The sequence below is a fragment of the Lagopus muta genome, chromosome 3, assembly GCF_023343835.1.
Source record: "Lagopus muta isolate bLagMut1 chromosome 3, bLagMut1 primary, whole genome shotgun sequence".
Lineage (NCBI taxonomy): Eukaryota > Metazoa > Chordata > Aves > Galliformes > Phasianidae > Lagopus > Lagopus muta.
Window position 1 is genome coordinate 19,707,366 of NC_064435.1, and position 23,793 is coordinate 19,731,158.

The following is a 23,793-nucleotide window of genomic DNA, read 5'->3' on the forward strand; positions in this document are numbered from 1 at the left end:
ACTTCCTGAAGGGAGGCTGTGGTGAAGAGGAGTTTGGCCTCATCTCCCAGGCAATGAACAGAACCTGGGGAAATGGCTGCAAGTTGTATCAGAGGAGGTTTAGGTTAGAGATGAGGAAAAACTTCTCTCAGAGTGGTCAGGCACTGGAATGGCTGCCCAAGAAGGTGGTGGAGTCGCCGTCCCTGGCAGTGTTCAAGAGGCGCCTGGATGAGGAGCTACGAGATATGGTTTAGTGCTTGTGGTAGCAGGGGTAATGAGAAGACGGTTGGATTAGATGATCTTATAGGTAGTTTCCAACCCTGTGATTCTGTGATTCTATGATATCAGTTGAAGCCAGAGAACTGTTCAGAATTAGTCTGGAAAGCATGACTGTAATACCAGCTTTACCTCCCGGGACAGTTTTGTGATTTTTTTGGTGTGAAGGTAATTATTTTAGGAAACGTCTTCTATCCTTAGAAATAAATTTGCATTATCAAAAGAGTACTAATGTTATTGCTCATTGCCTGGGCATTGTTAGACACATAAATTCAATATCGAGCTATGACTTGCTACAGGACCTTTAATATTTCCTTGCATTCAAGTACACCGAATAAAATCCTATATTACTATGAAATGTTAAATCTAAAAAGATGCAGCAGTAATGAACCTATAAATATAAATGTTGTATTTATTTTTGGTGCTAGAATCCTGGTTCTGAGACCTGTCCTAGAGCAAGGTATGAAAGCCCTCTTTGTTCTTCCTGATCTCAATAAATCAGCCTCCAGGGCACAGTGCTGTTTAATGAAGGTGCTTCATGGAGCAACATGTGGATGAGTATTATCTTTCTAGAACAATATAAGCATATAGTCATTGAGGTGGCTATGTAAAGAAATTGGCAATTCTAGAAATTTTAATTTAACTGGAAATAACTTATTCTCTAAAATATAAACCATAAAGATACATGGAACCACAAGTAAGTGAGTATCTTGGACATTTCAGGCTGGCTGAGAAGTGAATAATTGCCCACAGAGAAGTACAAAATTGCCTATGAAGTTCTTCTTTTCTAGTTTCTATGAGTGCAGAGCCCTTTTACACAGAGTATCCAACAAAAAATTCATACATGTAGGTTAACTAAAAGATTATGAAGTTACAAAAGTATTCCTCAAACAAAAATTTATGGACAGCTTAAATTATTCTGTTGAATATCTCTCCTATAGCATACAATAGAAATGCTTTCCAGATTAAATTAATTCAAGAGGAAGCATAACGGGTTTTGCTTATGCAACAACAGAAAGAACAAATCTTGTTTACGGTGAATACAGAAATAAAACAGCTTTAATTTTTTTTTTTTTTTTTTTTTTTTCCTAACGAGATATGTATTTTTTTGAGCGGGAATCTTATGAGAATTCTGCTCTGAATAAGAACAGACAACTTAGCAGTATTCTTACCAAGAAAGAACACCCTACATTTCTCTCTCTATTTTTACCTCTAATTACGAAAGGTGTGAAAATCTTGTAGAAGGTCAAGCTAAATGTTCTGATCTCACTTAGAGCTTGCTGCTTTTTTCCCTTGTTAATGAGACCAAGTGGTAATATAAGTAAGTGGCCTTTTTAAGGAAAGGGTTGGCAACACAGAAAATTATTTTTAGAAATATAAGTCGTTTTTTATCATGCAAATGTGTGCAACCATGGAATTTATTTTACTTCTACCACAGTCAGTTGGAAAGCTCATGGGTGTCTATTTATTTGTCAGCATACTCTCCAGAGTTTATTTAGTAAAAGCTGATTAATGTTCATGCTAATGTGTTCATTATAATGGCACTTTCTCCTTGGTAAAGGACTCAGGTCATGAGTCTCAACTAATCAGTAGAACAAATTGGCCTTAATCTCTTGTCAACTACTAATCCTGTATTTCTATCAAAGTAATATGAGCTTATTTTGAAATTAAATCAGACTATACATCAGGAATATTGTTACATGTATGATACTACATATTAAAGCTATTTGTTAACAACGCTAATCTGCTTCTTGAATAGGAGAGAAAATAAAATACCACACAAAAGACTTGATTCAAATCACCTGAATTACGTGATTTCTTTTTTTAAAAAAAACAAAAAATAAAAATTAAAAAATTAAAAATAATACATAATCATTTCAGCTGCAGTTTTGGCCACATCAGCTAATTATAGAGATAGAAAACAATAATATGTGCTATGAAAACCAACCCAATTCTAGTTTGGAAAGTTGTTTGCTCACCCTATTTTACCTCATTTTAGACAACGAAAGGCAATTGATGAAGTTTCTCCTTCAATCTTCACTGTTGGAAGTTAATAATCATACTCTTTTTAATAGGAAACATGTACCACGTGTGGTAGAAAACTGTTCTTTATAAAAATTCAAACTTTGAACTGAGAAATGTGAAAAGACAGATTGTTTTCAGTCATACCAGTAATTGAGGAAATGAGTTTATGGGCTATATGGCTGGTTCACAACAGACCTAAGACATTCTACATATTAACGCAGCACTTCAGTCCTTAGTTTCAACACTCTATAAACTACACAGAATCCATAATTTTAAGACACACGCAGAAAATAAAATCCCATTCAAAACATATGGTCACACCTTACTGCAGGCATTACTGCACTAGTACATATCAAGTCATGACATTACGTGCATTCTCTTTTATCACATATCTTAATAGAGGTCAGCTATTGCAGTCAGATACCTAACTATGTCATGGCATTCTCAAATGCTGAGAATGTACAGGACTCTGTACATGTGACTGAATGTGCACACAGGAAATGTTTTCATATGTATAGGTCACAGTGTGGTCTAGCAGCTAAAAAATCTTTTGAAAACATGAACTGCTTAGGCTTTTAGGTAGAGTCAGCATATAAGCACAGTGGGACTTAGCTAATTAAAGAAGGCAAAACATTTGTCAGGAGATCAGTGTCAGCTAAATAAGGTATCCGCCTATCTGGCTGGCAGAGAGGGTACATTTGAGTTAGAAGCAAGACAGGATAGTCAGAAGAGGACAAAGATTTCACTCATGATCTAAATTGAATGGCAGACTACAGGTTTGCACCTGTATGCAAGCCTGGTCATCCGTTCTCTTGGGGCTGTCTAGCAGGAAAAGTACTGAATTTCAGATATGAGCAGCTGAGCAAACACCACTGAGATGCTAGTTGGGATCTGCATTTTGTCTTTTATTTACCTAAAAGAAGCCAGATTTTCTACCAGGAGAAATGCCTGTGGAATTAAAACCTAAAGGTCATAACATAAACTCCTCCTAACCTGCAAGCCTTCTAGGAATGGTATCTTGAATCAAGTGTGGGGATTATTCCTTCAGTGATTTTTTGTAGCAGTGAAAACATACTGAAATCAGAACAGTAGTCAAGTCTGATTAACCTTGCCAAATCTATTCTACAGTATCCTGTATTTTACTAAGTCTCATCTTAAGTAAAACTTATCTTAAGTACAATTACCTTTGTGTCAGCCAACCATTAACTTAATTTCAAGGATAAATAAATTACAGAGATTTACAGGCTTTGTTTTTAATTGCGTTGAAGTAAATTACAAGATATACTACATATTCTCACACCTAATTTTTTTATTAAGTCAAATAATAGAAAAGAACAACTAGCACTGCTACTGCTACAAATTTTAACATGGAGGAAAGCTAATATGAAATTATAAACAGACAAACAAACAAATAAATAAATTGCAATGCTTCCTTAAACAAAAATGGAAAGCAGAAAATTAGTCTTGTCTATTTTGATTCACTGTTTTCTGTATTCCTGTGGTGTTAACGTCAGCAGTTTTTTTCTATTATTTCTTTTTCCTTAAGGAGAGTGATTCATAGGGCACCATTTAAGATCTTTTCATGTAATGGATTTGAGAACATTTCACCCGTATGTACTGAATACTTGGATTCTCTTGGCAAGATCAACAAAAAAGATCAGTTCTTAGTGACTGTGTCAATGAAAACAGGTCAGCCCAACTTCCTAAATTATTATTCTACTCTCATAAATAACCTTTGATGAAATTGTTCGGTAGAGTTAATTGATTATCAATTTTCTAGGCATTTTAAGGCTGCATTATTATATCTCTCAGGAGAATACAGCATTGCTTCTACTGCTAATTCAAGTTTTTGTCATATTTCAAATGTATTCTACATGCTCCTTAGATGTCTTCCAACATAAAATAGACACCACCCATAACTGAATGAAATCAAAATGCTTTTGACGGATAATAAATTATATAATTATTAATACTGCTACTCCATTTCATCCCACAAATAACAACAAATCAACACACCCTTTATTCAAAAGACCAAAGAGTTCCTACTAGGAGCACTAGAAATACAGATGAGAATAAAAAATACTTTTGGTTGTACATATTTCATGTGTCGATATACGGTACTATGCCATACAACAGCAATAACATTGAATTGAAATGACAGTAAAAACTGATTTTTTTAAGGCATTCATTGTATGCCTGATTCACATGTATGACAGCAGCTACAATGACCCATTTTCAAAAATTTCTGGCATAGATTTAGTTATAAAATATGAATGAAGAAAACCATTGAAACACAATTATGCCTAACAAGACACTAGAAAGAAATTTCAGGGATGCCACTAGGCACTTATTGACTTTAACATGAGAAAAAAAAAATTATAATAAAAGTTACTGTGATATGATCACAACTTTCTGTATATTTATCTCACGATATTGATGTGCTAAGTAAGGAAACACATAGCTGACTAATCAAATAGTATAATATCTTCATAAGCTACCCAAGTACCCTTTATAATTTGACCAGTTTGTATACAGTAACAGTGCCTTGCAAGTGGAGTATCCCCTGCCTTGCAGTTCTAGAAAATTTACTCACAGAAAGTTTACAGCACATTCTGTATTTCAATACCAGGCCTTGTATTAGTGCCTGTGCCAACAGGATTCCTTGTTCAGGCACTTACCATGACAAAACAGGAACAGGATGAGATAAATTAGGCAATATTTATGAATTCATTACATGCAGTAATTGCAAGCTTTAAACCTCCAGCATTCTTGTCTAACACATGTCCAATATTCTCCTTAAAATTTCTTGATGGATGCTGAAGACATGCGGGACAAAAACTTCTTGATATGACCTGCCCCTCACCTACCCAACAGACCACTGCCTTGTCTCACTGCAGACACAGTGTTAGAGGTTCTCCCGACATGTGGCCACCAGCTTACTGACTGTATCACCAACATGCTCGTATGACCCAACCATTTCAACTATGCATGTTCCTGTCCTGTGAGGTGCAGCCCCATGGCCACCAGACAGGCCCCTCCAGGTCCCAGGACAGAGACAGCCTGGGCGCACCCCAGGAACATGTGTGCAGTAACAGCTGTACAAAGCAGCCTATACCCAGCCTACACACAAGGGGCCTTTTTAGAAGGAGCAGCAGGAGCTGCTCTGGCTGTAGAGCCCTGCTGGGCCAAGTGCAGGCCTGAGTGCAGGTATCTCTCAGGGAGCAGCTGAGGGAGAAGGACTGCCAGCCAGAACCATGTGCGCTTTGGGGTTTCTGCTGCAGGAGACATACAGCACTGACATGCAGCTCAGTAGTCACAAGTTTTTCAGAATATCCTCTTACACTCAATGGGTCAAGAGACCTTGAGAAGTTTTGAAAGAGTTACATTTCACAGTTTTTCCCTAGCTTGAGTATCTACCAGATGTTGGGTAATTGATCAGATAAAACAGAGAAACTTCAGATTAAAAGTACTACCCCAAAAAATTAAATCAGCATGGTATGTAAATCAAATCTAAGCAGCTACATAGTGCTACTGATTCTCTTTAGTGCTGAGATTTATATTTGAACAACACACAGAGAGCTGAGAGCTTTCATTTAGTATCTTTTAGAGTAAATGATAAAAACAGATCAGAACTAGTTATGTAGAGCAATAAGTATGAGTTGATATCCACGTACATTAATACAGTTATATACTGATGTACTATCCACATGATATTTAGCAGATCTGTGTAAAGATTACTTCAATGTTCCCATTCATTTGAGCTAAGAGAAAACAGCGTACATATATGAAACTGTCATTTCAGTAACCTCCAAATGAGTTGTTAAAGCAGAAGACTGCTGCAAAGACTTGCCTACAATGGATTCATCAGTATCTACATGATTTTCAGAGCATTCCATGTCCGTATTCTTAACCCTCTGCTTCTTATTCCTTCCTGACTCTTTCCACATTCAGTAAGATGCAAGCTTTCTCTGCTCTCTTTCTGTACTTCTCTTTTCCGTACTATTGTCTCTCTTCCAAGCTCTTACTTCCTGAATCCTCTCTTAAGTTCTGCTGTTTCCATGAACAAAAATTTACTTACAAAATGTGCCACAATTTATGACACTGCAAGACATCAATTTGCTCCATGTACTTGCATTTTGAAACTCTTATAACTTTGGTTTCACAATAAATGCAAACTTTGCAAAGAACTAAAAAATCTCTTATAAATATTGATACAGTGCTTAGAACAGACACCTCCTGATGGGACTGCACATGGCTGAATGCTATTTGTGAACTCAGACTGAACCATATGACAATAATGTTGCTTAGATACTGAACATATAATAAAAGTCATGTATATAACTTGAAATATATAAATATATGTATGTGCACACATTCAACATGCTTAACTGCATTTATATATATGTATATACAATATGAATATGTATTCAAATATAAGTAATAATTTTCCATATAAAATACACTTGTCCTATACAGATTCCTTAATTGTCAATGAGAGCTTTTCAGAGTGCATTATATGGATTTTCCCTGGAATAGGAGAAATTAAAAAATTTAAAGAATTGTATAATTCTTTAGCTATCAGACAGAAAAAACTCTCCACTTTTCCTAGATAAAATATTTCAGTATTGAATTTTAACTGACATAAACAAAAATGAGGAAAATATTTACCGATAGTGAATATGCCTGTGGGATGAAAAGAAAGATATTAAAAATTAATAGAACGACTCTATTGCTGTACTAAAATGCAACAAAACATTTGGTTCATGGAAATTGTTTTGTTTCAAAATAAGGGCGGATGTTCAAATGTGAGAAAAGAACGTGCTGAAATAAACAGGCTCTATATGTTACAAAAGAGAAGGAATTTTGCAACTGCATTTCAGCGACCATGCACAAACAACTCCCATTCAGAGTTCCCACAAATGTCAGAACAGCATCTCAAGTTGGCTCCTGGGAAGCAAAGGAATTGTTAAGTAGGGTCCAGCAAGCAGGAAATACAAGCCTCAGTCCAACCTGGAAAGGATTTTTGCTAAAAACCAAGTTTAGTGAATGTCCAGTTAAAAAGAAATGCTTGAGCATTTTCTTCTTTCACTAGAATACTGTTGATCAGGCAACTTCAACAGGACAGCCAAATGAATAAACCACAATAAATGCATATTATGCACATTTAAGTGATGACTCCAGAGGGGAAAAAAAGATCCAGTTCCTACCAGTTTGGCTGAGTTGCGATGTGCTACGGCTTTTCCTCGAGAGACCCACGATGGCCACCATCTTGGCGCCAATGCTGGAGCGTCTCTTCTTGCTGCCTCCTCCAACGGTGCCCACTGCCGTGTCCGACTGGCTACCGTCGTTCTTCTCCAGCGTGTACATGTCCCCACCGATGCTGGTGCTCTTAGTCATGTTCTTTCCTGAGGCGCCCATCTGTCTGCTTTGCATTTTGGATGTAAAGACACTATCAGCCAGTGGATGGATAAACAGCGCAGACACAGAAGAGTAAAAAGGGGAAGACAGAAAAGGACAGGTTTCAGAAGGAAAGTTTTGGGAGACTGGAGGGTAACAGCAGCTAATTCACACAGGTAGGGGCTGGTTTTTAGAGGTAAAAAGCGGCTTTAATGCTAGGTTCCTGTTTGATCAGAAGATGAAATTGATCAAACACTGTGACTGATCAAAATTTTGTTTTAGATAACACATTCTTACTTACTGGTTTTCTTAAAACACATTACCAGCACAAGCATATCAAAGAATTAATTTATCAGTATACCACTGTTTACATTTTTTAGAAACTATGCAAGAATAGAAATATATTCATACATTCAGAGCATTGCTCTCCACATTTGATAAATTAGGTCATGAATACTTGATCATCTAGTTTATCGGCTAAGAAGCTTCTGAAAATGGCTTGAGTAGGGATTACCTGAACACAGCAAGAGACACAAGGAAAATAAAATACAGGAACTGTCATTTATAGTTCATACTTCAACTAGAGTTATAATTTTCTATAATGGTAAATAGTCACTAGCTAGAATCAGAAGTGTTGTCCACAGTTGAGCAAAGGGTCTTCAAGACCCATCAGTAAGCTACAGAAAAGCCACTGCCTGGCTCTCCTGTATTATTCTTATGGTTTTCCTTCAGCATCACTTGACCTGAAAAAAGGGTTTAAAAAAAAAAAGGCTGGGTGAAAATAAGCTTGCTTCAAAATAACGCTCTTCTAATTGATGATTGCATTCCTTACAGATCTCTTTTGTAAGTTTGTTTAGCTTTATCTGTGGCAGTGGTAAGTTGTTATGTGCCTGTACTTTTGCCTGTTGAGATGAGATAGCAGCATTGTGATGTTGGGCATTTGCTGTCCTTCCAATAGTGTCTTCATCACCAAATAATTAAAGAATAAAAACACAAACAGTCAAAAACCTGAAGTGGTTCCATTTCTTTACTGATGTCCCAACTTTTAGCTCTTACAGCAAAATAATTATTTAACGGTAAGTTCTCAGGTTATCTGATCTCACATTACTGAAACATTTTATTTCTCTATTTGAACAAGTGCTGCACAGAAATTCACCAGTGGGGACGCTGCAGCTCAAAAGGTACACACTGAAAAAGAGTTTTCAGTCTGCCAGACAGAAGGTTGAAGTGTGTCTTGACCCAGACAAAGACCCCCTAATGTTGCCTGGGAAATTTATGTTCTGTAGACCCCCTAAGTGTTCTGCCTCACATACAAACACACAAACCTGTATTCCTCAGGGAAGCACATACTTGATTCATGAACAAACTAAATGAAAGTCTGAAGTCTTAGCTTCCATTTCTAAACATCCAGACATTTCTTGGATTTTTCAGTAATCGAGTTTAGTTCAATTATCCTATGATTTTGATAAAATTACACAGTGATGAACCAATTTTAATTTTTTTATTCCCTTCCTGGCAGCAAATGCATGTACTATATGCATATGTTATAAAACACTTGGACACTATGTGACTCAGATCATTTTTACCTATAAAACGGAATTTTATGATAAAACACATTTTGTTCTTAATCACAGACTGTTCCTACAGGCTATAAGCAGCTTGCATCTGAATTACTTCCTGCAGCTTGCCAGAGCACACTCCAGAGGGACCTGTCCTCTGAGTGCTCCAGGTTAAGGGACAAGATGATTTCTTTTGCATGGAAACGATCTGCAGTGATGATAGCACTACGTATCCAAATCTTGCCCTGACAAACATCCAGACCAGGAAACTCTTAAGCAAATGTGGGACTGATAATATATATGTAGAATATTTCTATTTCAGTGAAATTCTTGTACAGAACTTAGCACTTTGTTCACTGCATCTCACTAATAAGTTTATAGTAGAAACGGTGCTAGGTAATCTGTAGAGAAAAAAACACTGGAATATTTTTGGAAAATGGGAAATTGTTCTCTTTGTGTGTATGTATGTGTGTAAAAACACCACTATATAAATGCTAAGAAAGAATATTTTTGCTTTCCACATGCATTTTCAAAAACATACTTAGGCTATTCCTGGAATTTCACCTCTCAGCAAATGGCTTTGGGGTGGATTTTTCTGGATGCAGACACAGTCTTCCTCTTATCTATAACAATCTAAAGCTATTTTAAAAATATACATTTATATTGCTTATTTAACTCCTATAATCGATTTATAGAATCACAGAATCACCAAGGGTGGAAAAGACCTTTAAGATCATCCAGTCCAACCATCCACCTACCACCAATATTTCCCCACTAAACCATGTTCCTTAGTAGCACGTCTACACATTTCTTGTCCTCCAGGGACAGTGACTCCACCTCCTCCATGGGAGCCCATTCCAGTGCCTGAGCACACTTTCAGGGAAGAAGTTTTTCCTAATATCCAACTGAACATACATTGGTACAACTTGAGGCCATTCCCTCTCATGATATCCCTATTACCTAGAAAAGGCTAACTCCCTCCTTGCCAGCATCTATTTTCAGGTAGTTACAGAGGATGATAAGGTCTCCCTTGTAAAAACTTAACTATGGAATTAATGCGGTACTTCAAAAGCAAAGGGATCATTGCATCTCTTTGCACTGATTCAAGGGGAAATGGGATGAAGCGTCACATTTGGAACGAGGATGCCATTATTTAAGATATTTGAGAGTTTCCCAGAAAGCTTTTTGGTCTTTAATTGACAGCTGCATTTACATGAAGGCACAAAATGCCTTGAGTTAAGCCACAACACAGAGGAAAACACAACAGCTAGTTTATAGAATTGCCTTTGTAATCTAGTCCAAAAATAATGGGCGTGCTTCCTAAGGAAGTTATGAAGAAAAATATGAATGAGAGTTCAGTTCAATAGATATACAGGCACAAAACAGAGCTGAGAGTGACTTTGACAGGACAGCTAATAAAAAAGATCAGAACACAGTGAGAGCCTGAATGTGTATTCTTGTATCCTTTTTTAACTCCTCTTCTTCTTAGTACACATTGACACACTGGAAAATTTGAAGTGGATTAGAACATGTAAGAGTATAAAGGAAAGAGGGGAAATGAAAAAGACTAGACCTGCATTCCTGGGGCTTTTTAACACTATGATAACTGATTTGTAAAATGATAACATCACATGATGTATTTTCTTTCAAATAACACCTTCAGAGTTTGCATTCTCAGGGAGGAGATACCACAAGAACTAATTCTCAGTTTGAATGCTATCACACATTTAAAAAATATCAGAGAGATCTAGAAGAGACAGTGTTGGGAAGAGGTAGAATCTTCAGCTTTATGTTAGCTATATTCTTCTAAGAAGCAGAAATTAAGACTCTTACCCAGGAACGCTATTTTTAACCCAAGTTTTCTAAGGAAACATGATTAATTTCACAGTGTTGTCTGTCAGAACTCTATTTGGCCAAGGAGTAGAAAACTAAAGCTACTTAGTTACTAAAACAGATTGCTGGAGAGAGATTTTATCAATGCCCTTTTGGAGACAGACAGTAGTATTGAAACGCTTACTTCATGTGCGAGCTTGTTCCCACAGATTGATAGGAGGATCAGTAGTTTTACTGCCTGAAGGAAAACCTATTCCAATGATATAATTTTCAAGAGTCACTGAGTCACTGAATATCCTTAGTTGGAAAGGACCACAAAGAGTACTGAACCCAACTTGTGGCTCCACAAAGGAGCACCCACAGTTCAACCCCTACTTGTGAGATCATTGTCCAAACTGAGACAGGTCTCCCTGGAGTGCGCTCTGGCATATTGCAGGAGGTAATTCAGATACAAGATGCTCCTTGAACTGTGGCAGCTTGTGGCCATGAGCATTGCCCTGTGGATGCTTTTTTCAGGGCCAGCCACCTCCTCAGTGAAAAACCTTTTCCTAACACACAACATGAACCTCCCCTGGCACTGCTTCATGCTGTTTCCTCCCTATCCACAAAGTAAGTGAGCTGCTGTTGTATTTTATAATAGAAAAATAGTAATTATGCCATTGCTTTATAAGTGATATTAACACCGAAGACAGGTCTTATGTCAGAGCAGTGATAACAGAAATATTCTTTTTCTCATAAAACAGTGGGAAGAAAGTTCCCATTTCCTGTGTCTAATGTGCATTTAGCATATTGAGGTGCTTCATGTGTCATATCCTAAAATGTACAATTCTATTAAAATGCAAAAGTTTGCTACAATTGCCCATATTAAAGAAATTGATGTGCTTAAAATGGCTGGCATGCAGACAAAGTTGCTATAATTTCACTAGGCAGTAAGCTATGAAAGCACTATGCATTATAAAAATAGGCTCTTTTGCTTCTGTCTAAGGGTTTTGTTCACAGAATCAAGTTTTGCTGTATACACCTGTGGTGGATTTTGTTTAGTTTCGTTTAATCAGGTTCTTTATACCAGCTATAGAACTGGTAACTGCTAAGAGAAAGGGAAAAGGATTCAAGTAAGGAAAAAAGAGATTTAAATTTAGTATAGAGTGGATGTTGCAAATACTCATACAAATGGTGAATACTGACGTTCATTCACCAAACTCAATTTGTTCCCTCCAAGTACAATTGTAAAAATATTTGCTCTAATTCAACTTTTTGAGTTTTTTTATTTCATAAAAGCAGAAGGAGATGCATCTTTTTTATGCTCCTAGCTCGCGAACAGCTCCCGGAGAAAGCTATTGCATAGCAGTGGCTTCATTTATTTTTTCAGTTCTTCTTTCTAAAAAATGCTCTGGGAAGTGGGTACTAGGAGAGGTCTGAAAAGCTGATTGTGTTCCATAGTAAATCTGCAGTGCTCTTGAGCAAGTCTGCTCCTTCATCCATACTCTGAACTCTTTTTGGCCATTCAAGCCTTCGCTCACTGATTACTGGTAAATGCTTGGTATCATCACCATTGAAGTTACCCACTTGGGCTGCCTTTTGACAGTGCCAGAAATGAACTTTTTCCTAAAAGAATAGGGTGTTATATGTCAGGTCATGTTCCATTGTAAGATAACAGGACTGGCAAAGAGATGTCTTAGTTAATAACTCCTAGAAACTTTTCTCTTAACAGGAAACAGAAATGACTCATCTGTGACATTTTCTTTCTATGTACATACACACAGACACACATGTTCAGTTAGGCATTTTCAACAACGTCTTAAATTTATGAGAGAAAATGAAACAAGAAATAGAGGTGCACTACAAATTCAGTTTTCAAGACACCTGATAAGGTATTCAACTTAAGAAAATCCTCTACAACAAGAATATACAGCCACATGGGGAAAAAAATAAACCCACAAAATTATACAAACTGTGCTAGGCCAGCCATGTGCATGATGGCACAGCAATCACCCTCATGAGAATCCAAACAAGAATCACCTCATCACACCAGTCCAGGTGCAGGCAGCCCCTGACCAAAAACAACCAGAGAGAATGTGACAGCCAGGCCACGCACTGCCCTTGGCTTGTGGGGACCAACCAGGCAACCAGAGCAGGGTGACAGCAAAGCTCACACGGGAACATTGCTTCCTGCACTGCCCTACATACAGGAAAACATTTGAGGACACTGAGAAACACTGTCAGATCTTTGTGTGGGTAGGCCAGAAACTTGTTTTAGATGCTTCAGTTTTCCAATGCACAAGGAAAAATGTCCTCAAGTGTGACATGGGTCAGGTGGGCTCTCTGACCTCTCTGACCTTGAAAGCCTGTGTGCACACAACTAACCTGCATGCTTCCCAAGCATGTTTTTGTCAGGTTTCCTAGAGCAAAAAGCTCCTGACCCACACTGTCTCTTGAACTGTGCCTGCACTGCACTGGGGACACGTCATTGGTGTGTCTGGCACAAAGCTGTGCCAAGGACAATGCAATTTACACAGTTTGGGTGACCATGGAACAGTGCTTAAGACTATGCTTGGCCCTGTCTTGTTTACTGACACGGACAGTCTTGAACTCACTTGACTATATAACAAATCTCAGACTGTTCTTAAATTCAAGCCCATAAGCTTTTTCTGAATGCTTTTGGAAAAAAAAAAAAGAACAAAAACAACAAAAACCATTAAGTCAGTATGAAGCTGCTGTTTGTATAAAGCTTTCTAGAAGATGCAGTATTATGCTTTTTGATTTCTTGAGGCAAGAATCTTTGGGATCTCTTTGTTAAAAATCCACTCATTTTCAAAATGGGGAGTGCAATTTTCTCTGGAATCAGATTTGCTATAAAGGTTTTCCAGACTCCTGCCACAGCAGATAATCAGACACACCTGTGTTTTTCTCCCCCATTTTTTGAAAGTATCTGTGATGAACCAATGAAAGATCAAAAAACACTGGCAGAGAAAGTCTTCATGACAGCTGAATACTTACGCTGAGGTCAACTGTCAGATCTTGCAGGTATCTTTTTTTCCCAATGAAAAGTCAGTACCACTACTGCCCTGCCTTTCACCTTAGCTCTCTGGCAATTATGCCTAAAGAAAATAAAGCATCTGCTAATGTAAAACTACACTTAGCTGAGTGAGGAGCACAGCCATGTACTGTGATGCTGTAGGGAAAGGATTTTAACAATTCTTCAGTTGCTGACAGAGTTATTCTCTCGTACACATCTCTTACCAGACTGGACAACAACTGACGATTCTTTTTACAGATTTTTACAAGCAGGATACAGGAATTATGATGCCATTCTTAATGGAGCTTTTTCCTCATTTGTAGACATTTTCATTTCATTAATTTCCTGGAGATATTTAACAAAAACAGAATTATGGGGACAGCTGTGATGCAGGAAATAATATTTCCATGGGAACAGTGCTTGTAGCCAATGCACGTCAATTCACATCAAAGAAAAACACTACAGGTTTGCAATTATACTGAGTTAGTCTCCTGAAGATCACTTTGCTGAAAATTATCCTATTAAGTCATTTGTGATATAAATCTCTAATACCTACTGGACTGACTAAATTAACAGGTTTATTTTATGGAAATTGTAACTGGGAAATTTTTGGAAAACAATTTTGGAATTGAACTTTTTAAATGGCTTGGGCTGAACGTGGAAAATATATCCTTTTACGATTAATTAGTGAATAAAACAGTGATTATGATGTACGTTGTTACGTATACTTTTCAAAGAAAACGTGTGCACATCTGAAAATAAAAATAACTCCGTATTTCACCAGTTGTTTCATATGAAGCAGCTGAACAACAGACTTTCCAAACTGAAACTGACAATGGGCAATGTGGTTTAATTGAGTGTCTTCTAGAAAAACACAACTTGCATCTACTTAGTCTACAAGTTGAATGGTATGTGCTTATTTGAACATATTATAGAATTATAGTTTTCCAGCTGAGATGGAAAAGAGATGGAAGAGAGGGATCGTTCTCTTTTCAGCATTAACAGTGCTTACTAAGTCATGAAATACAGCTGTGCCACAAGCTTGCCTAAAACAACTCCGATTTATTCCTTGAAGAAATGAAAAGAGCTCACTGAAATTAAAAATAAGCAGTAAATTGATAAACCTAATTTTAAATCCACTGTGTATGCATAACCCAAAATCATCAGAGAAATATTGTAAAATTAAATCCTAAAGGGAGGAAAAATCAAATTTCAAAGTAGAAATTCTCAAAAATACATAGAGATAAAAGACATCTTCAGGATAAGAGGAACCAGGATTTAGCTAAACTGAAATTGCCTATAAGGACTATTTTCTTATTGGGAAAAAAACATTAACAGCTGGAAAACTTTGGAAGAAAGTAATATAAGAACTGGACTGGATGTGCTACTGAGAGTATATAGGAGAAGATCACAAAATGCACAGGGAAGAAATAGCTGTCCTGAAAAGCCATTATTCAAATCAATGGCTGTAGGCAAACAGGATTTGACTAAAGCTGCCTCTGTACTTCGCTCATGGAAGTCAAAAAAGCTTTCATCAGCACTGTACAACCTGGCTATGCTTCACTCCTCGTCCCTTTGCACTGCTCACGTGTGTGGTGGGGGGAATCTAAACAATAAAGCAGCTCTGCATTTATGTCTTCCCCTGCAAATTCAGGTTGCTTGAGGACTCCAGAAAATCAGGGTCAGAATAGACACTGCTAACATTTCTCAAACCTACAGCATCTCTCCGAATTGATCTTCTGGGACCAAGAGCTAAATGGACACGAGCAAGAGATCTGAAGCCATAATTACCTCAGCCGAAGAGACATTATCTGGGACATCACGATCTTGCCTGCCTGACTTCTGTCACTTTGACAAAATGACTTTGAGTCACTTTGGGCCTCTGGGGAAAACTGGAAAGCCATACAGAAAACTTAGGAGCATCAGAAAAAGAAAAGGTTGTGAAGAAACTTGCCATGCACCTTCTGAACCCAGGTCTTCAGGTTTCTTGACCTATGGAGCACAGGCCCTTGGCCACAGCTCCTTGCTGAGGAACTGTGTACACTTACATGCTATGTATGTTTGGAGAAAATGCTTGTTTGGGTAGCACTTTAAGGACTTTACAGGCTGAGTATGACTATTATGCAGGTACAGTGATAGTACTGAACCAAAATGTTCAGATGTTTAGTCAAGCAACCTGAACATCAGATAGGCCTGGGAACCCCAGTGCAGGAAGAGTGTGGAACTGTTGGAGCAGGTCCAGAGGAGGGTCACAAAGAGGATCAGAGGGCTGGAGCATCTCTCCTATGAAGAAAGGTTGAGGGAGTTGGACTTGCTAAGCTTGGAGAAGAGAAGGCTCTGTGAAGACCTCACTGGGACCTTCCAGTACTTGAAGGGAGCTTACAAGCAGGAGGGAGACCACTTTTTTATAGTCTGATAGGACAAGCAGGAATGACTTTAAACTAAAAAAGGGGAGATTTAGGTTAGATTTTAAGAAGAAATTACTACCCAGAGGGTGGTAAGGTGCTGGCACAGGCTGCTGAGAGAGGTTGTAAATGCCCCATCCCTGGTAGCATCCAAGGCCAGGTTGGATAGGATCCTGGGCAGCATGATCTGGTGGGTGGTAACTGTACCCACGGCAAGGAGATGAGATCTAGGTGATCCTTAAGTCCCCCTCCAACCTAAGCCATTCTATGACTCTGTGATTTTGATTCGTTTCAAATCCTCAGTTTATTTCTTTTGATTATCTCTATTTCTTGCATGTCTCTAGGGCTTTTCATCTGCACTTCTATATTTTATAGCCTACTGATGCACTGTTTTTGAATGACCTTAAGTGACATGAGTATATCAGTGCTTTCTGAATCACAGGTTGGAGTTGATGCACCATGGAGGCTGAACTGCAGGTTGCGTTTCATGGAGATGGAAGCATTCTCAACAATACTGTACTGTTGTCAAACACAAAAAGTCTGAGCTGTAGACAATTTCAAATGAAGTATTTTCACTCTCTGCCTGTTAATAATGTGTACTTCCAAATTCATTACTTTAGTATTTCCCAGCAGATAAAACTAAGTCTACCGTCTGTAGAGAAATCTGTACAAATTTTGTCTTTTCCAGGAAACCAGGTCTCTAAGGTTTTGATAGGTAGAGATGACTAACTCAAAAACAGATGAGATTGCTAGATTTCTTAAATGATTTATATTCTGCTCTCAGTACAAATGTCACTAACAATATATGAACTAATACAATTCATTTCTTAACCATTGATATGGTGTCCTTTTCAATAATTTCTACAGAAGCCAAAAATAATTTTCTTCTATAGGTCACCTGCCAAAGTTTAAAACGTGAAATAAATTATTGTGTCCATTGCTACAGACACAGTTGCTGTATGGATTTTTATCTCTCGAATGTAGAATACTAAATTAAGTTTTAAAATTTACATAAAAAAACAATGGGTTTGGATCCTTACTTGAAATAGGGTCATTTTTCATTAACTGCTAACAAACTCTGTATAGCCCAATAATTCTAATCTTACTGGAAAATAGAAAATAGGTACTTTGATTTCAGAGACAGACCAGCTGTATTTAAGCAGCCATCTGGTTGTCTAATGAGAAGCATACGGAAGAGTTACATTAGAAGAACACAGATTTTAAGTTGCTGCTTGTTGTTTCAGGCCTCTGTCCATTATACATGCCCCAGCCTTTCAACAAAGCATTTTGAATTTGAAAAGAGCTAGTGAATGTCAGACTCATAGAATCACAGAATATCCTAAGTTGGAAGGGACCCACAAGGATCAAGTCCAACTCCTGGCTCAACACAAGACCACTCAAAAATAAGAGCAAATGTCTGAGAGCTTTGTCCAGACACTTCTTAAACTCTGGCAGCTTAGTGCCACGACCACTGCACTGTGTAGCCTGTTCCAGTGTCTGATCACTCTCCAGTGAATAACTTTTTCCTGATATCCAACTTAAACCTCCCTTTATGTTGTATGGCAGCTTGCCAGTCTGATCCCAGGAGTGGCAAGAACACTTTTTGTGATGGTTAAGAAACACCTTGGGCTAAGAGCTACAGCAAAGTCAAGAAGTGCATCCTCCAAGTGGGGGGAGGGGGGGGCTGGTGGCCTCCTGACTGCAGCCCCGTCTGGCAGGGTCCAAGCTCAGGGCCTTACCCTTGGGAGGAAGCATGCTTTTGATCACACTTTTTCCCCATGTAATGAGGCCATGACCTAGGCTTTACCACCTTGCAAACCCCGTTTTGTGCTTCAAGAAGGGTCTGGCCTACTAAAAGGGTATGGTTTAGCTGACCAACAGAAGCAGAGATCGCTTTTTTTCTAGGAAACCATTGCTAGAACTACTGGACACAGATTGCACACAGTGCAACTCAGTACAGTATTATGCAGTTTGGAAAGGGTCTCAGGCTGCAGCTTTCACAGCCATTGCAAGCACGTGGCCTGTTTGGCAAGAAAGGTTGGGCACAATTAATACATTTCATCCATTAGTTTAGTTGGTTGGGCACAATTAACTTCCTTCATCCATTAGTTTAGTTGGAACAATCACTACAAATTTTCTGAAACCGTTTTGAGAAATCAAACAACGCAAACACACTGAAAATAGATTTTTGATGCTTGTTGGCTTTTGGACAATTTTGGTATTTTTACCAGAATATAGATTTTCAAAAAGCATTACTAGTTTCCACCATCCTTGGAGCAGCTAGCACAGACTACAAAACACTGCATTTAACTGATAATAGCTGCAATCGCAGTAGAAGCCACATAAAAACTGAAATACAAAGATTACAATACAGTGAAAAAGCAAGGAACAAATACTCATCAGGCACCAGTTTTAAAACCTACGTAATTAAATTCTTTGAAGATTTTTTTTTGCCTGAATGACACAAAAGATACTAGAAATTGAATTTGAGATGAATCTTTACATCCCACAAAGGAAAGGGCACAGAGAGCATGAAGAACTATTAGGAAGAGAAAGAAGTGTTTTGTATGAACAATCCCATTACTTAAAACTACATATTGCACTGTTTCTTGTATCTTTGAGTAATTCTGCAAAATTACAATCTAGCTGACTTTCTCAACTGTAAACCTTCATTCTTGTGTCGCCTTCCTATATATATATATAACTGCTTTTTCCCAAAATTGTAGAAACATGCTATAACATATCCCTTTAGAAAGTAGAACAAACCTCTAGTCTTGCTCTCATCAGTTCTACAAGTACTGTCACATCCTCTTTCTCCTTTTCACCCGTGTTAATTGAAAGAACAAATATTTACATTGTTTAAAATAACTCTGTTGAGCTCCTGTTTTCCACTCCCATTTCAAACACTTTCTAAACAAATTTTACTGCTTGTGTTTGTTCAGTTGAAACTGCACCTGGCAAGGTCTTTAATGACATCTTAAGATTTCAGAACTATATTGGTCTCCTTTGCTTTGCTATTACCATGTCTCAAATTTGCCCTCTTTCCAATCTTCCATTTAATATCTGCATGAGTAGACTTAAATTTTCCGTTCAGCCGGATGCCTGTGATGGTCCCAGGGCAGTATTTACTGTCCCCTATATTGCTGTCCCTAAATCAACATTTGCTTACCAACACTACATCAAAATATTGCTTCTGCAATTAAAACTGCCTCCCTTCTCACCTGCCTCCTTCTGCTACACTAACAGGACCTGGGGGTCTTGATACATGAAAAACTTAACATGAGTCAGCAATGTGCCCTTGCAAATGGTATCCTGGGCTCCATCAGAAAAGGGGTGGTCAGCAGGGACAGGGAGGTGATTGTCCCCCTCTACTCTGCTCTTGTGAGGCCCCAGCTGGAGTACTGTGTCCAGGTCTGAAGCCCCCAGTACAAGAAGGACGGGGAGCTGTTGGAGAGGATCCAGAGGAGAGCCATGAAGATGATCAGGGGGCTGGAGCACCTCCCCTACGAACACAGGCTGAGGGAGCTGGGCTTGTTCAGCCTGGAGAAGAGAAGGCTGCGGGGTGACCTGACTGCTGCCTTTCAATACCTAAAGGGAGCCTACAAAAAGGAGGGGAGTCAATTCTTTGAAAGGGTAGATAACAGCAGGACAAGGGGAAATGGTTTTAAGTTGAAGGAGGGGAGATTTAGGTTGGATGTCAGGGGGAAGTTTTTTACAGAGAGAGTGGTGAGGTGCTGGAACAGGCTGCCCAGAGAGATTGTGGATGCCCCATCCCTGGAGGTGTTCAAGGCCAGGTTGGATGGGGCCCTGGGCAGCCTGGTCTAGTATTAAATGGGGAGGTTGGTGGCCCTGCATGTGGCAGAGGGGGTTGGAGTTTCGTGATCCTTGAGGTCCCTTCCAACCCTGGCCATTCTGTGATTCTGTGAATCACGAATCTCAACTCAGTATCAGTAAATTCATTATTTCCCTCCAAGACCTTTCTGCTCCTTTTCCCAGCCATGTGGACAGTGCATGTCAGTTAGACTTGCTCTTTGGACAGCACTTTGAATTCTACTTTCATATTAGGTCCGCGTTTTTGTGACTTGCAGATACTTACAATTTTACATCTCTACCCTTTCTGTTCATTCACATACTGAATCCACTCTCACATTTCATACGCCAGTTACTGCAGTGCTTTCCTCCAGTCCTGACAATTTACCTAACCTAACCCCTTCAAGTATACTGTAGGTAAGTTCTGTAGCCTTTCAGTTTGGCTGTGCCACCCTTGCTGTGCATCAGTACAAGGCACACTTTTCTTTCTCCAGCTGTACATACAATGTTTTTCTTTTCCAGTATTTAGCAGTTGCTCCTTATCACATTGCTGATCATGTACTTGTGATATTTTTAGTGATGTTTTTTTCCTATGTGCCTCAAATGCTTGAAAAGAGCTCTCAAGAAGAATTCACAAAACTCACTTATTTCCTTTTTTCAGATCTCCCCCAGGTGATCCCTGCTGCCAAGATGTCCCCAGCCCAGTACTGTAACTGTCTCCTGTCATGTGGAACGTCTCCTAATTCTCCAGTGGTCCCCTCTCTGTTTTCATCTTGTGATTTTGACTCCTGTGCTTGGAATACAGCCCATATTTTTATTCTGTACTTGAATTATTTATTCTGTATTTGTAGCACAGTGAAATCCTGTTCTGTGACTGCAGTTGTGCGCTGATGTGAGCAAACATAACTATGGTGGATTGATATTCAGAAAACAATTAAGGAAGGTCAAGATTTGAGGCATTCTTAAGCAGATTTCTTGCAATAAAAATGCTCACACAGTAGACCTAGGTTGTTTCTGATATCATCAGGGAGTTGGAATAAGAATGATGTCAGATAACAATACATAAGGAGTCTTTAAAAACTGCAGAGGGGAAGCTTGATCCATGCTTTCTGTTTACTAGCACGCATTGCCAAGAAGGAGCACAGTTGTGATTTTTCTGTACATCAACCATATGCCAATTTGTAGTTCCAAGAGGTTTAGTGAAGGCAAAATCTGACTTTGCAGCTATTGCTGCCAAAAAGATTGATTGACTTATTGTACTCCAGTGCTCTAAGAGCTAATGCAGTTTATTGCACTGAGTGACTCTATGAAACAGGCAAGGGATGCAGTCATGATGGATATCTGTCTTCATGGTCATTTAAGCTACTTTGAACCCACCTATCATCTCAGCAGACTGAAACCATTAGTGTGACTATTAGCATTACTCACAAAATGTATAAGCATGGTGACTTTGAAATGTACAATATCGAGGCACAATATCGAGGCACAACAAAAGAACTCACTTTTGATGATGGAGTGATTGAGAGCAGCCCCTTTGTCTCCCAGTTCCCCAGAGGAAAGGTGACTGCTGTTCAATGCCTGCGAATACAAATTCCCATCTCCTCTACAGCTTTTGTGATGCCCAAAATCTCAGGGTCTAGGAGGTAATTGTCTGCTGTTCTTTGTTGGATGAGATGGCTGCTTCAGTTCTGTTGGGTACCACAAATACCTATTGATATGGTTAATTATTAAATGATGCTTTGCTGACTGTTCAACACTGGTGTTGAGTATTTTTGGAAAAATGAAGTTGTTAAGAGCAGCTGCAGAGATGCCTTGTTTCATACCAAGAAGGGATCCTGACTTCTCTGCCTTCCTGGAGAGCAGACTGAGAGTAGCCATCAGGCAGAGGGATGAGCTGGCACAGAGAAAAAGTAGTTCCTTCTCAAGGAAGACTTTATTTTCTGTGAGGGGCAGCATTTTTGGCTGAAGGGTAACCTGAATGAATGTTGTCAACTGGGAATAGAGACCTGCTTTGTAAAAGGCAGAACTTCATGATCCCACTAAAATGGAAACTTAATGAGATTCAGGAGAGAAAAAGGTCCTTAAAGTACCCACACTACCAAAAGATTTGCTTAGCAGTCCCTGGAGCAAGCATGCCAAGGCAGTCTTAAAGACAGCTGTTTCTAAACAGATGCTTTTGCTGAGATTTACAAGGTGTTCACACAAGTGAAGAAATGATGGCAACATATACAGTGAATGGCAGTATCTCCCCACACCGCCCCAGATTGAACACCGCACGTTTTGATTCTTTGTTTTTTTTATGACCTTTGCTCCATTCTACCACAGGCGAACTGGTTCATTCATCTCCATTTGGAAGAGTCTATCAGAACACTTTATGTGAGTAATTATGTGTTTGAAATAAAAGAAGTGACAGTGTGTGTCTGCATGTGCGTGTATGTACAGGCACGTGCAGGTGGATGTATGCAGCAATGGAAGTGGAATGCAGCAGAGCACTTTAACATGCATTAGAACAGCTTGACAAGATTAAGCTATCTATAGGCAGTGAAGCATTTGCTGGAAAAAGTATTTTTTTTCCTGAGAGTTTCTGATGTGTTTCAGCAAAACTCAAACTCATTTTTTTTACAAATGAAGAAGGAAAGAACACTGTATTTCTCATAATGCAAATTACATGGATTTTGCAATATAAAATGTCACTAATTAGAAGTCATGGTTCAAAGGAATTGTGGTAAAATGTGTAAAGCTAGAATGCTATCTGATAAAATTAGAGCCGATTGTGCTGAAATACTTCTGGACACGATAGTGCAGCAAACCACAACAGCTATTCATATGGAGTGGAAGAAAAGGAAAAACTCTGCTTATCCATGTCAATTGTCCATCAACATGCACATTTATCAGCCCATGTGAAAAGGTCTACAAAAAAAAATTCAAATTCTTTCCTTTACTACTGCCAGAAAAAAAAAGAGTAAAGATGATTTTGATACTGATAACTCAACAAAGGATTTGTCCATGACCAATAATTCAAGCAGATAATATAAAGAGTCACAGTTTGTATTGTTTATTATAGTCAAACTCAAGCTCTAGTCTACAACAATTTAAAAAATAAAATGCTGTAGCTGCATACAAAATGATGCATTGAGTTAGTGCACTGCATCATTTGCTATGCAGAACAAGTTCACTGAAGCTGAGACTAAAACTTGTTTCAACATGAAATCATCACAGCTGAAAGCAAAAGAAGCGACAGACACCACAGACAATAAACTAAGGAAAGGAAAGAAAAAAAAAAAAGGAAGGCAGGGAGGGTTCAGGTACAGCAGGAAGCAGGTCAGTAGGTCTTCAGAACTAGAAATGTTTTACCTGTCATCCTCTTTCCCTTCCTCAGCTTGATCCTCTTGAGCTTTTTCATCTTGCCCTGAGCCCTTGGTTTCTTCCTGATCTCCGTTCTCTGCCACCTCTTGCCCTTCCCCTTTTTCATCAGTTTCTTGCTCCTTTGCTT

General features: G+C 38.6%; 1 protein-coding gene across 50 annotated transcripts in view; it reads right to left on the reverse strand.

The window, feature by feature from the left end:
* Nucleotides 1–23,793, reverse strand: part of RIMS2 (regulating synaptic membrane exocytosis 2) — a 436,647-nt gene that overhangs the window by 41,868 nt on the left and 370,986 nt on the right. For 48 of the 50 annotated variants that reach the window (XM_048938982.1, XM_048938984.1, XM_048938989.1 and 45 more), the window contains one exon: nucleotides 7,488–7,729. The exons of 1 other annotated variant lie outside the window; for it this stretch is intronic. In XM_048938982.1, the coding sequence (XP_048794939.1) occupies nucleotides 7,488–7,729 (242 nt within the window). The remainder of the gene's footprint in view (nucleotides 1–7,487; nucleotides 7,730–23,793) is intronic. One more of the 50 variants, XM_048938983.1, reaches the window with a different exon arrangement.